This window comes from Salvia splendens, chromosome 6, assembly GCF_004379255.2.
Source record: "Salvia splendens isolate huo1 chromosome 6, SspV2, whole genome shotgun sequence".
Classification (NCBI taxonomy): Eukaryota; Viridiplantae; Streptophyta; class Magnoliopsida; order Lamiales; family Lamiaceae; genus Salvia; species Salvia splendens.
In genome coordinates this window covers 29,683,348-29,698,232 of record NC_056037.1, presented here as the reverse complement: position 1 = coordinate 29,698,232, position 14,885 = coordinate 29,683,348, and the positions used below count along the sequence as shown (strand labels likewise).

General features: G+C 36.2%; 2 protein-coding genes across 2 annotated transcripts; one reads left to right on the top strand and one right to left on the bottom strand.

Moving 5' to 3' along the window:
* Window positions 1–1,943: 1,943 nt before the first annotated feature.
* LOC121809464 (trihelix transcription factor ASIL1-like) lies at window positions 1,944–3,604 on the top strand. The gene is made up of 2 exons (XM_042210102.1): window positions 1,944–2,976; window positions 3,051–3,604. The coding sequence occupies exons 1-2, from the start codon at window positions 2,494–2,496 to the stop codon at window positions 3,405–3,407; spliced, it is 840 nt and encodes a 279-aa protein (XP_042066036.1). The 5' UTR covers window positions 1,944–2,493; the 3' UTR covers window positions 3,408–3,604.
* Window positions 3,605–11,691: 8,087 nt separating this feature from the next.
* On the bottom strand, window positions 11,692–13,695 carry LOC121810030 (NADH dehydrogenase [ubiquinone] 1 alpha subcomplex subunit 6-like). Its single transcript, XM_042210909.1, has 2 exons — window positions 13,403–13,695; window positions 11,692–12,206 (listed from the first exon to the last, which is right to left on the bottom strand). Exons 1-2 carry the CDS (start codon window positions 13,613–13,615, stop codon window positions 12,024–12,026), a joined length of 396 nt encoding a protein of 131 aa, XP_042066843.1. The 5' UTR covers window positions 13,616–13,695; the 3' UTR covers window positions 11,692–12,023.
* Window positions 13,696–14,885: the final 1,190 nt, after the last annotated feature.

The window sequence follows — 14,885 nt, the reverse complement described above, 5'->3', positions numbered from 1 at the left end:
ACAAAACAAACTCCATTTATCTCATTATAAGTGAAACGTATTCCTTTTTTGGTTGTCCTACTATAAGTAACACATTTCTTTTATGACAACAAAACAACACTCTATCATTCTTTACTTTATCCTCTCCCATACTTTCCTCTCTATTTTTTTCTCTCTCATACTTTATTCTCTCTTCATTTAACCACTAAACACAACTACCAAAAACCTTGTGCTCAAAATAAATATGTCACATGTAATAGGACGGAGGGAGTATATCCTAAAATCTCGTGCCATCACCCAAATATGGAAATAAGAAAATACATAATTAAAATCCTAAAATTGTATTTTATTGGAAACGATAAAATACATAATCTAAACTCAAATCACTAGTTGTTATGTTGTAGTTAACACTACAAAAAAACTTGCAATTAGGTGACGGATAATTCCGTCACTAATTAGTGAAATTAAGGCACTTCCCAGATTTGGTGACATAGTGAATATTGGCGGTTCCGTCATTAAAAATCTTGTCAATAAAATATATTAGTGACGGATCCGTCCGTCACGAATATTACAATGACGGATGTCAAAGGCGGGTTAATGAAATCGAGAGACCACTCCTAACGGCGTATGTATTCGTGGAATGGTGGCGGTGCACATTGGCGTGTGGAGTTGGTTGTATTTGTGGAGCTTGACGAGTTGGGGTATCTTCTTCTAACCAAGTAATCATTTTGGTCATTTATCTTTTTTTTAAAGAAACTCCTATATTAAGAAGGAGGAAATTACAATTGATGTCAAGAGGGCTCGAACTCGGCACCTCTTACAATAATGTCTAAGCTCATTACCGCTAGGACAAAGGCTCTGGACATTTTGGTCATTTATCTTCAATGGTCAAGTTGTGCATTAATGCAAACATACTTGATGTAGCAAGCGCATCTTGAAATCAGCTTCGGCCCCAGCCTTTAACGATTATGAAACTAACTGGTGAAAATCCGAATGATTTTTTGGTATCTTTTCGAGCAGCCTCTTGTTTTTGTGCAAAAAGAGCATGTTTGGGGTCTTATGGGACAAGTGTCTTTACAAAGGTAGGAGATCTCAGACAGATACTATCAATGAGATAGTAACTCATGTTGTAATTAATGTCTTATCTGATGCTCATTATTCATTGCTTAAAATATACTTCATTCGTCCCACAAGATGAGTCTTATTTAATTTGGGCACATGTTTTAAGAAATGTAAAGAAAAGTGAGTTGAATAAGTAGTGGAATATGGTCTCATTTAAATATATTAATTTTATAATAAAATGTGAGTGAAATAAGTTGGTGGAATGCGAACATACTTACTATCTATAGTTAAAGTGAAATATGACTCTTATCGTGGGACGGAGGGAGTAGTATAAATTATTTCAGTTTTTTTCCATTTTTTAACTTATATTGAAGATGGAATAAAGTATTTGGTGGAATTAGTGCATGCGTCCATTAATTGAAGAAGATAAAACTCGAGGAACGTCTAAAAGAATGGGAAGTCTATTTTTTTGTACAAACTAATAATTGGATATGTTCTTTACGTCTTAATTACGTAGTGTGAGCTTCCATAGTTGAATGAATACTAATTCATTCCTAGGCTTGTACAATAGCAATAAAAATATATTCATACGACACAATTGGGACATGCCACTTCTCATGTTTGCCAATATATTCATAGAGAGGAATTTGTAATTGGAAAAGTAACATTTCATTGGAAAAAAAAATATCCGATCAGATTGATTAAAGGTAATGGTGGGAAAAAGGATATTAATGGTGGAGGTGGTGATGGAGGTGGTGATGACAACCCCACGTGAACCAGCACCACCGCCGTTGATGGGTGGGTGGATGTCATGGTTGGCTTCATATCAACACTATAAAACGAGTGGAACCTAAAGTTGGATTACTATCATTACCTCACCTAATTAATCTAATCTTCATCTCCCATTGTCTACCACCACCACCACTCCTCACACCTCTTTTTCAGTGTGAGAGAATCATATCTAACCCTTCCAACTTTTTGTGTTAATTTTCATCTAGTCATCCTTTGAATTTACATGATCCAATCTTCTCTTTGTTGCAAGGGAATCTAATACTTGTTGACCGTGAACAAGTCTATTTTCTTTGATTGCAATTTGGGATTCTTAAAGGCACATTAAGCCACATAGTGGAGTATATTCGTATAACTATTGTAAAGTAAATCTATGTATCAAACTATCATCATTTGTTATGCGCATCATCCAATATTTTCTCCACCAAAGGAATAATACAAGCCAATGACCTATAATTAGCTAGACTAATAAAAAGACAAATAACTAGTCATTCACTACTTTATTGCTTGCTTTATCAAATTCATTTTTTCACCTATTTGTTTTCTATGAAATGCTAGTGGCTTCCTTCCTATCCTCTATCTCTCTTCTTTTTCCCTCTCTAAATTAGCCACAAAATGTTAGTAGTAGCAAATTACTAACCAATCTAATTATGAGAAGGGGAAATGGAGAGGGATCACCAAACACCTAATCAAAACCCACCACCATCTCTCCTCTCGCCTAATCAAAACCCTAACGCTTCCTCACCGCGAAATGTTAGCGATCGGCTGAAGAGAGACGAGTGGAGCGAAGGCGCGGTGTCGAGCCTGCTCGAGGCGTACGAGGCCAAGTGGACGCTCCGGAACCGGGCCAAGCTCAAGGGCCAGGACTGGGAGGACGTGGCCAGGCACGTCTCAGCTCGCGCCGGCGCCTCAAAATCGGCGAAGACGCTCACGCAGTGTAAGAATAAGATCGAGTCCATGAAGAAGCGGTACCGATCGGAGTCCGCCGCGGCGGCTGACGCCTCGTCGTGGCCGCTCTATTCTCGCCTCGATCTCCTCCTCCGCGGAAATAACGGAGCTGCTGCCGATCCTGCTCCTCCTGCTGCTGAATTTCCATCTGCTCAAAATTCAAACGGCGGCGATCGGGATCGGGATCGGGTGGGTAAGGTATGTATCAATCAAAGTCAAAATCGGTTGTGGAAATTAAATTGGATGGTTAATTGGAAGGATTGATGATGTAGGAGGAGGAAGGATTGGGAGAGGGAGGCAACAATGAGGAATCGGAGAAGAAGGCGATAGATGAGAGAGACAGGAGCACAGCGGCGATTGGTGAGGGGAAATTGAAGAGGAAGGAGAAATGGAGGAAGCGGGAGAGGGAGGAGAGCTGGGAGATAGGGGAGAGTATACGGTGGGTGGCGGAGGTGGTGGTGCGGGCGGAGGAGTCGAGGATGGAGACGATGAGGGAGATAGAGAGGATGAGGGCGGAAGCAGAGGCAAAGAGAGGGGAATTGGAGGTTAAACGGACTGAGATCATTGCTAGTACTCAGCTACAGATTGCTAAGCTTTTTGCTAGAGGATCAACAACATCCATCCAATAATAAACCGATTTCATCAATTAATATAATCCTAATATGTATACTTGGATGTGATTGCGATGTATGAGTATTTAAGAAGAGATTTTTATGGGATCAATTACTTCAAATCAGAAGTAGTAATATGATTTTCACCTCTCTAAGAAGTAGTAGTTACATTTGACTCGAAATTATCAAATGAACTTATTAACATTACCTTGTAATTTTTTTATAGCTCTTAATTACAAGTTAGAACGTTGTATGTATTATATGCAAGTCTTAGTTTGATGACCTTGTTATAAAACATAGCCAACTGGGAAACTAACAATAGGAGTATGTTTTGGTTGGGTGCTGGTGCTTATAATGAATTATGTTAGTATTTGGAATGTTGATGGATTCCTTTAAATTTTAATAATCCCCATGAAAGAGTAAAGGTCAAAACTGATCTTGAACATATGTACATTTTACGGTTTTGGTCTTATCTTTATCTTTTGAATTTTTGTATCCTGAACATTTCAAATCGGATCCCAATTAATCCTACACTAACAGTTCCGTCAATTTTTAAACAGTCAACGGTTTTAACACGATTTTGACCTATTAAAACTGTTAATTATGATTTTTAACTCACTAATTATATCATTAATTATTATTCTAATTTAAAACAAAATGAAATCGGACGAATCTCCCTCCCCCTCACTTCGATCGCCGGCGAATCGGACGGCGACTTCCAGACGGAAGGAGCAGTGGCTGCTCGTGGAGCTGACGACGCTGAATCAGCGGAGAAGAGAGCAGAGGTTGTAACGGGACACCCGAGCAACAGCAATGGCGGTGGACGGCTGGCAGCCAAGAAGGAGAAGGCGGCAGCAGCAGCGACCACGCCAAGTCTCGAACAACAACAGTCTCATAATTAACAGTTTTAATCAGTCAAAATCGGGTTAAAACCGTTGAGCGTTTAAAAATTGACAGAACTGTTAGTGTAGGACCAATTGTGATCCGAGTTGAAATGTTTAGGATCAAAATTATAAAATGGGTATATGTTTAGGACCATTTTGTGGCATTACTCTAAATGAAATTTAGATACGTGAAAAGTGGAACGGATAGCTGTAGTAGATTAGTTTGGGCATAACAGGGGATTTTGTTTGTTGTTGAAATGATTATTTTTAGGTAGTGTTCCCATTAAAGGCTGAAAAAATGGAAGATTTTAAAACAATACCCTACTTTTTACAACTTTGGTTAGGCATTAGCAGCTGTGTGTCTTCAGCTGTAATTTGATCATACGATCTTTGGTTGTTCGTCCTACGTCCAAGTAACAAACATGTTGATGCTACAGGTTCGAGAGTAGCTAAGCACAAGACAGACAGCATTGTATTGACCCGAAGAAAGATGCGCGACATACTCGATAATGAAATGTGAAGAAGTAGGAGTTGTAATTTTGAGAATCTCTAAATCCAGTATCAGAAACTCATCTGTTTTGTTGTACATCATCAATATATTTGCAAATTGATATAATCATGCGTTCTAACTTTAATAAAACATAATAATAATCTGAAACTAAGTCCCATTGGATTGGCTATAGGCTATAACAGTAACAGATGATCATCATAGAATAGATGATCTTGTAGAGATGGTATTTTGAGCTGCAATTTAACATTATATAGTAAGAAATTGAAGAAAATCAAAAGGCCACCCAAAGCAAAGCATCCTCCGCCGCAACCAGTCGAGGTTGAAAATCCGCATGATCATGTGAGAGATATGGAGACTTAAATCAGGTGCAGGGGGGAGAAGGCGAGGCCCATGAGAATGGCCATAATCCCCACCGGAGCTCGCCACGTGGCCAACGCGCGTGGCGAGACAGCTCGCCAACCACCTATTGGCAGGACGAGACCGAGCCCGCATCGAGACGGCGATGCGGACGCTCTAATGGAATTAATTTTCACTCGCAAATTATATTACCATCCATTACAATTTCAAAAGATTACTATATGATTTTTCTGCTGCATGAAGGCATGTTTCACGCAATGCAATGAATCAAGACACTGCAAACCCAATCCTTAAAGTTATACGACCATACTTTTTCATGATTCTGCACAGAATTCTTGGTCTTTGAAATGGAATCTTTGAATCCATATTTTAATTTGTTTTGTACTTCAATATAATATTCAGTTTTTTTGTTTCTTATTAATAACACAATCTACCTTGGTCTTGTCAGCGGATCATTGTGTGGTTCTCTAAGCAATAATATCTTTAATTGTAACAAGTTGAAGCATCAACTATCATACAAATAAAACACGAGTCTCAGTTATTACTTTTATAATAAAATATGTGTAGAATAAATTGATGAAATATGAGACCTACATAAATCATTTATGGTAAAAGTGAATAAAAAGAGAGTTTGGGTTAATTATGAAAAGCATAGAGGGTGGGCGGTGCCACAACGAGCCCTACTAGTCCACCACCAACCGACCTACATAAATCATTTATAGTAAAAGTGAATAAAAAGAGAGTTTGGGTTAATTATGAAAAGCATAGAGGGTGGGCCGTGCCACAACAAGCCACACTAGTCCACCACCAACCGACCTACATAAATCATTTATGGTAAAAGTGAATAAAAAGAGAGTTTGGGTTAATTATGAAAAGCATAGAGGGTGGGCGGTGCCACAACGAGCCCCACTAGTCCACCACCAACCAACCAACCAACCAACCAAATATACTTAATTAGCCCAAAGTGCCATGGACTCTATAGTCACGTAGAATGTTCTTCTGATAGCATCACACACCTTCAGTTGAGACTGTCGAACTCGAACATGGTTTCATTAATTCTGTTACTCTGTCAGCTTCAATTTGCTGCTCATTATCATCTATTGAAGCCACTCAGAGATTCCCTACTAAATCCATATGCAAAAACAGAGCACAAGTCAAAAGGGGAGCATTATATTTGATGTTACATGTAAAAACATGTTTATCAATGCTTATCATCATGCTACAACTAAATCTTGTTCACTTTCTTAGAAATGCCAAGAAATGAACTCACTTCTTCACATTTCACATGTTCAATATGCAAGAATTATTTCGGTTCGGGCCCGCACTGTTCACAACAAATGACATGATTTCATTTATGGCCACAAAGGTGGTTTTTAATTCTTCATGGAAAACTGGACCCAGATTTAAACATCAATTTCCATCCTTACCCTTCGTCGATGCAGTGAATTTCATCACAAAATTTTTGCATCTCCTATTACTTCCATCACAAATTCATCACTGAATCACATTTGGGGTCGAGTCGTTTGCTGAATCGGAGTTGTTATGCAATTTCAACAGATGAAATGGGAATGGTGAAGCTCTTAAAATTGAGGAATTGGAATGAATGAAGTTTCAATTAATGAGATTACAGAAAGGAAATGATAATGGCGGCAATTGCAAAAATGTTGTAGACGTTGGGATGATGACCATGAAGTCACCAACGCTCCGACGACTAGCTCGGCAAGGGAATTCGGCGGCGCCGGACTTTCTATTCGATTGGTTTGGTTGGTGGAGGACGGTGGAGGCATTTGACCTGTGTCTACGTCTGAGGGTGTAGCCGACGGCTGCGAGGAGGTTGAGGAGTTGGGTTTGGTGAGAGTGAGCTCGGCGGCAGAAAGGGGCTGCTTTGTGAGGTTGGGGATGAAAGATTACTACTTCCATTTTACCAAAATTTACAAAAGCTTGAAAATTTGATATTGTATTGAGGTGTTTTTTGTCATTTTAGATTGTATGCAGAAATAAAACTTTTAAGGTGAACGCAGTAATTAATTTTCATTTCTGTGGGTCATAGCACAACAAATCGAACTCAGTAATTAATTTTCATTTCTGTGGGTCATAGCACAACAAATCTGTCCAGATTCATATCTCGAGAATTCTTAAATGATAAAGTGAATAATTATTGAAGAATAATGAATAGAAATATAATGTGTACAAGTAAGTAAGCAGGAAAAATGCATAACATGACTCCTCCAGTGATGTTAATCTTTATGTGAGAACAAAGTCACAGACAATGAAAGATGCTGATTTTGGCAGTCTCAAATTACTATTCTTTGGTAGACTGTTGACTCTTTAGCATATGAACTTTCAATGCCTACCTAACTAATGTTGAGTTCTCTTGCTTCATCCTACAAACTAAAAACTCCAATGCATAAAAAAATAGCAATCAATAATAAAATTAAAATTCATTGCAAATCTCAATAATAGTAATACTATGATTTATTTACACCACATTAAAGATATTGAATTTTATCACAGTTTGAATTTTCGCAGAGAAGTTTCCATTTGATTTTGAATAACCAAACCTAGCTACTTTGAATTCAAATTCAACTGCAAGATATATATAGTTGAATCTGACATCTTCCAGATAGTTTATTCTCTTTTAGTAAAGTAAATGAGTTCAATTTGACCTGAAGACTCATCAGGGCTCCAATCTACTCATTAATTATTGCAGCTCTTCTTTTCTATTTCTAGACACAACATGATTGATCAACATGCGATGTCGTCATAAATTCCAAGAGCAATATGCTTTTTTTTTGGAAACAAATACTTCAACTTTGTATTAAAAAACTCAGAACTTGTCAACGTATTTGATTTTAATATGTTTTATAAAATTAAGGGCTAGAAAATGGTAGTATGTGTTAGTTAAAATTAAAATGATGAGACTTGAGTAAATAAACATAGGGGTACTATATTTTGTGATCAAATTAGTCCATGAAATTAATGTCTTCCTCGTTTATCTTAATTCTCCTGTTTTAATCCTCTTTAATTTATGATCTATTAAATCCTATATCTCATTTATCGATTGACTTTAGTGTAAAATATTTATATCGCAATAATTAACTACACGTGAGAGTGGGAAGATGGAATTCTGCGAAGAGGCAGCGAGAGATGATATGGAATTTACTGTGAGGGTAAATACAGTAATCTACGTGACCAAATTTTGTACAACAAAAAACTGATTTACCTGAGAAAAAACCAGTTTATTTATATATTTAATAAAAATATATGTGCGCATAATATTGTGGTCATATATTGATTGATGACTTGCGTATAATTTTTTTGGAACGATAAAGTGTAATTAATGCATACTTTAATTCAAATTTGAAAAGCAATAGAGAGACCATTCAAATATAAAAAAAAAATTGAAAATGAGGTTGAAGCCTAATCAAGTCTTTTTAACTTATCCACTAACTATATTTATTATTTTAATATATAATTAATACATCAAATTACTAATATAATCTTATTTGGTTGCACAAAATTTGGTTGCTTATCATCACTCATTCTATTTCTATGGTCGGGTTGAATATGTAAGGCACCACATAATCCAAACTTTTTTTAAAAAATTGCCAAAAAATTAAGCTAAACAAACTATAATGAATAGATATATATACAAAGCTCACAATTCTCATATATTTACTCAAGGCGAAATAGCACGTATGTATGCACAATCCGTTGTCACAATACTAAGCTAAATACTAGTATGAGTTCTTTTTTCCCTTGGTAGAACACATATTATCTATAAACATACAAAAAAAAAGAAGTAGTTTCACATGATCAAGTAGTCGTGATGATAGGTCCCTAAAACGACGTCGTCGAAGATCCCGCCAAGGTGGGAGGCGAACACATTGTCGAGAGAATCCGACGTGGTGGGGGTGGTGGTGGAGCTAGAAATAGGGGGGTCGGGGAGCAGCGTGCCGTCGTCGTCGCGGTAGTCGGCGAGGGCGGCGCCGTCGGAGTCCATGTAAGGCGCGATGTCGGAGTTCTTGCCGGTGAGCTCCTGCACCAGCGCGCGGAACCTGGCCTGGCTGGTCCGCACCTTCATCGGGCTCGAGATGTACACGACTTTCAGCGACTCGTCGCGCTTCTTCGACGGCTTCTTCTTCGAAACCGGCGGCAAAGGGTGGTGGCCTCTATAGTTATGATCCATTGATGTAATGTGTGTTTGAATGGGGAGCAAGTGGGAGATGTCATTTTTTTATATAGGTGGATTAATTGTGAAGGTTGTTTCTTGGAAGGAGAGACATATTGGAATTTGGATGAGGTGAAACCAGAAATATGAAGGTTGGAGGAAAGTATGTTTGCCTTGTTACGAATCATCCTACGTATCACCGCAGCCTTAAGTGACTGCCGTTTTCTTCCTTTCTTCTTCAATCTTCTATATCACTACAAAAATAAATATATTAAAGATATGAGGATTGAAATTCCTAAATCTTTGTTCAAATAAATAGTGTGGAAAAACGTCTCCTTTTAGGAGTATTAAATTTGTTCAAATATTATTGGACACCTAAGTTTTCCAAATCTTTCCTTTATGTATCCTTCTCTCCCTAAATTTAAATAAATAAAATTGTCGCTTTCATCACTTGTTTCCGACTGGATCTCAAATTTGTTTCCCGGGATGATATATGAAATGAAATTTGTAGAGTCTCATACAACGAAAAAATGTCGTCCATAGTTTTGAAAGATGGATACGAATATCATACGATACAACCACCATCAATTAAATATAAGTTAGATGAAAAACAAATTTGGTAGTAGAGTTTTCTGTCTTCGTATATCAGTCGACTTTGATCCCACCTGAATCCGGCATTAAACTATGAGATCATGTTTAAGACTAATATTTTTATAAAGCCCCATCATTTATAATTGGTGTCATAATTTATAGTTACCGTAAAGTAGACTTGTATCAAAATGTTATACACAAATCTTAAAAACTTCACGCTTTTTAAGTACGAGTGTTCGATTGATTGGTTATAAGTTATAACTTGTCATGTCATTCTACATTAATTTGGGGACCACGTGTCTTCTCTAATCAATATCCCTGCTTCGTGGCATGTTTCCTTTTTCAAATCTTTTTTCTTCCTTTCATTTAATTTCATCCTATTTATCACCGAATAAATCATTTGTAAATGATACTTTTCATCCTATTATCAAAATATAAATCATTGGCAAATGCTGCTTCATCCATTTCTTTATGTAATTGAGTCATTTTTCTATTTCGGAAAGTTCCCTTATAGTTGAGTCATTTCCATATATACTCCATCCATCCACGAAAAATAGAGCACATTTGTCATTTTTGGTTGTCCACGAAAAATAGAGCACATCTAAAAAATGAAAATTTTCAACAACTTATCTCTTGCTAATAATATGGACCTCACATTCCACTAGAACTACTTCTCTCTTACTCCCTCAGTCCCCAAATGGTATGTTATTATTTTAGATCTAAACAAATTTGATGAATTACCCCTAAAAGTTCCCATTAAACTAGTGCTAGTTCACACCAAACTAGTGCTAGTTAATGAAAGTTCATTCGGAAACAAAAAAAAAAAGTAAAGTCAAAATCATTTGGGGTATTCTCTCAATTTCAATAAAATGCAATCGGATGAAGTATGAGTTGTCGATCAGAACATATATGGATAGAACTTATAACGGGGTCTCGAAAACTAAGTAATTTTTGTTGGGCCCTTATCGTTTTTTTAGTTTCATTAGGATTCTTATTGGTTGGAACTTCCAGTTTTTTTGGTAGAAATTTGATATTTTTCTCTCTAATTAGGTGAGACTCATTCTCCACTAACAATACTTAAAAACTTTCTCTATCTATCCCTCTCTTACTTTACCAATAATGCATTAAAACCTGTGCCGAGCCCAAAGTGCATACTCTTTGGGGACGGAGGGAGTACTTTTTTCTTTTCTCTCTTACTTTTTCCCTCTCTCTTGCTAATAATATGGACCTCGCATTCCACTAACACTACTTCTCTCTTACTTTACCAATTCCATATTAAAACCCGTCCTATTTTTCGTGGACGAATGGAGTATATAGTACTCCCTCCGTCCCAAGGAAGATGACCCCTTCCTTAGGCGGCACAGAGTTTTATGTGGTTTTATTTTGTGTGTTAAGTGGAGAGAGTAAATAAGAGAAAGAGAATAAAGTAGAGATAAATGTGTTTCCATTTATAGTGATGGGTCATCTTGGATGGGACAAACCAAAAAGGAAAGTGGGTCATCTTTAGTGGGATGGAGAAAGTAACATTTTATTTTCTCTTACTTTATTAACTTTAGACATTATTCTCTCTACTTTTTTCCCTTCTTTGCTTTTTTATCTATTTATTTAACACACTCAACATTTTTTTCTTAAACTCCGTGTCGAAAAGTTTCGCCTTAACTATGAGAGAACAGATGGAGTACTCCCTACCTCAGAAATTAGAAGTACCGATTGACGAAAATCCCCTCTTAGCCTAATAGACTTTTCACACATTCACTTAAACATACAAGAAAATCGACTCTTTCAAACTTCAAAATCACATTTCGATGATAAATTAAAACTCTATATAGTTCACTTCAACAACAAGAAGATTACAAATTCAAAAACTTGGGTGAAAATATGATGACCATATTTATGTAGCACCAGTTGGTAATGGACAATCAAGTTCACTCACAAAAGGAGCAGCTAGTTCGATGCCTTTGTTCAGTAAACATAAAATAGTCTTTGTTTAACAAATCTAATCGCTCGCAAGCTGGAGAAACGGCAAAGGAAGAGACCCATTTCTCCAACGCACACGGAGCAACCCAATTCTCATCCAACACTTATTCTTCCAAGGCATAACATCAATAAGGAAATGCGATTCAAAAGTAGTTGCTTCTGAAGAAGTTTTTGAGGTACTCGGATCCCTGATCCTTGGTTGCGCTATCTGGGGTGATTTCAGGACGACCTAAAACATATTGGCCAAGAATGTGGTGCCGCTGCTTTGAATGCTCCACGATGTTATTCAACTCTTCTGTGCCCTTGAAGAGCAGCATATCAATAACCTGCACATTGTTCGTTAAGAGTAATGAGAATGAGAATGTTATTACATATGCCTGTTTATTTCTCTCCTAGAAGTGTATACAGGTCATAAAGCTTAATCAAATAAGACGCTGACCCTAGAAGTTACACTAAATTACTCATAGGAAGGGTGCCTGTGACTGTGAGACCTGACTGTTTGAATCTTGCCCACTAATGAAAAGAGATTTGATCATGACAAGATTTCATGAACATTGCCTTCAAGATTACATATCAGCCACTTAAGATGAGAACAATGGCAAGAAACTAGAGTTTCATACATCTGACAATTGTGAAAAAAAACAGGGAGAATCATGACTAGGAGCTTATTAGAGGGAAACAATATGTATATTATGTAGATAGAACCCTATAGCTATGTCAAAGTAAAAAGAAATCAGATTCGTAACTAGAGAAATCATAATACGGAGTACAGTTTTTCACGATATTTGCTATCATAACAGACTAATGTAGTCAAAATCCAAATTTAAATTTATGCAACATAACAGGAAAAATTATTTCACTTTGATTTCTACTCCTTCCCATGAGTATACTGTATCCGGTATCAAAATCAGAGTAAAGACTGACATTTGCATTTGAGTATGAGTAATTGTTCCAGTAAACGGAATGATTTGAGAATGTAAGTTATCACATCAGTGCCAAAATCCAATCTATTGATAGCAGCACTAATGCCATTTTAGCAAGAGCTAACTAGTTCCTACATCAAAAAGCATTGTTCAAGTAGCAATGGAATAGTGCATCCCACTCGAAGACTCAAACTTGTGGCTAAAGCAAAATCCATGTAAAAATTCTGCCATCTGATAGAATTTCCTTAATCCTACTTTCAGTATTCAGTGAAAATTAGAAGCAAAACAATTAAGAAGCTCACAATTGCAATTGTAGTCCCTAACATCTGAAGACACGGGGATTCTCTATCTATTCAATTTAGGGTTGATATACACGGATACATACCCAAATGAAAACCAAAAATGTAAAAATTCTCGAGGAGCTGAGAAAAAAAAACACATTTCCAAATAAGTAGCACAGGCACATTGCAAACCGAATAATTACTCCATAGTTTCCTTAATTTCAATGGAGGTAACTCTAATTCCTCCGATTCCCGATGAATTCCTAAATTGATGTTAATAATTGGCGAATAGAGAATAGAAGAGTGAATTGCTGGGACCTTGGGGTTAGTAATGTGAGCGTTCTTGCGGATCTCGGAGGCGACGATAGAGCGAAGCTGAGAGGGGGTAACGACGTCGTCGATGGTGTAAATCTCCATGATAGTGGGGATGGATCTGCAGGCGGTCTTGAAGAAGTCGAAGACACGGCGGCGCGCCTCCTCCAAGCTGGCGGAGTTGGGAGGCACGCGCAAGTACTTGACGGTTGACGCCATCGCTTTTGCAGAGCGTCGATCTGTTGAAGCAGCCAAGACTAAAGAGGAATTCAGAATAGGGCTCTTCTGAAACGACGTAGTTGCAAGATTATATTATATCCAACTCATCCTCTTTTTTAAATTTCTTTGACTCAACTAAAAACAATTACACAATCAAATTTTACATTTCCAGTAAAAAAATACTTCAGCCTCCGATAGATGTTCCATGTTTGATTTTTACAGATTATAAAAAGTTATTAGAGTTTATAAAAAAAATATAGTACTTCATTCGTCATATTATAATCAAGGTGCTTCTCTTAGACATGATTAAAGAAATTATACTTGAAGTGTTAAATAAAGAGAGGGTGAAATATTAGAGTGAAAAAAATATACAAGAAAAGTGAAAAAATAATAGAGTACTAATAAAGAAGATAAATTTATTATTTTTTCCTAAAAAGATAAATGACATATTTTAAATGGAACTTCAAAAAAATCTGAATTGTTTATGATGTGACGGGAGGAGTATTATTTAAAATATAAATTTATAATATAAAGTTATAAATATAAAATACTATATTCAAGATTTTATATAAGTATACTCATCTGTTTTATGCCAAATTTTACATTTCATTTTTTTTTAAATTCTCTCTTTACGAGTATATAAAGGTATGTGGGGAAATTGCATTATACATACAAAATGTTTTACTAATGTTTCAATTTAGTACAAAATGTTTTAAGTAGGGGTGTGCATTCGGGCTTCGGTTCGATTTTTTGCCAAAACCGAACCAAAACCGAAAAACCGAATTTAGTTCAAAATCCAAACCGAACCAAACCCGAAAAACCAAAACCGAAAAACTGAAAATCGAACTTAAAAAACTGAAAAACCCGAACAAAACCGAAAAACCCGAAAAAAACCCGAAAAACCTGAAAAAATAAATATTATATAAATATATATTTATATATGTGTATTTTATTTTATTTTATTTTTTATATACTAATAGAATATTTATATATAATATAAAATTAATAATACATATAATATATATTATATAGTAGAATATATTAAAAGAATATATATATTATATATAATATAATATATTAAATTAATAGAATATATATAATTCGGGTTTTCGGTTTTTTTCTTCGCCGAACCGAACCGAAAAACTGAAAAAACCGAACCGAATTTCAAAATTTCGGTTGGTTCGGTTCGGATATTCGGTTTTCGGTTTTTTTCTCACCCCTAGTTTTAAGTTTGCATAAATCATACAAAATGTTTAATTAGAGTTTCAAG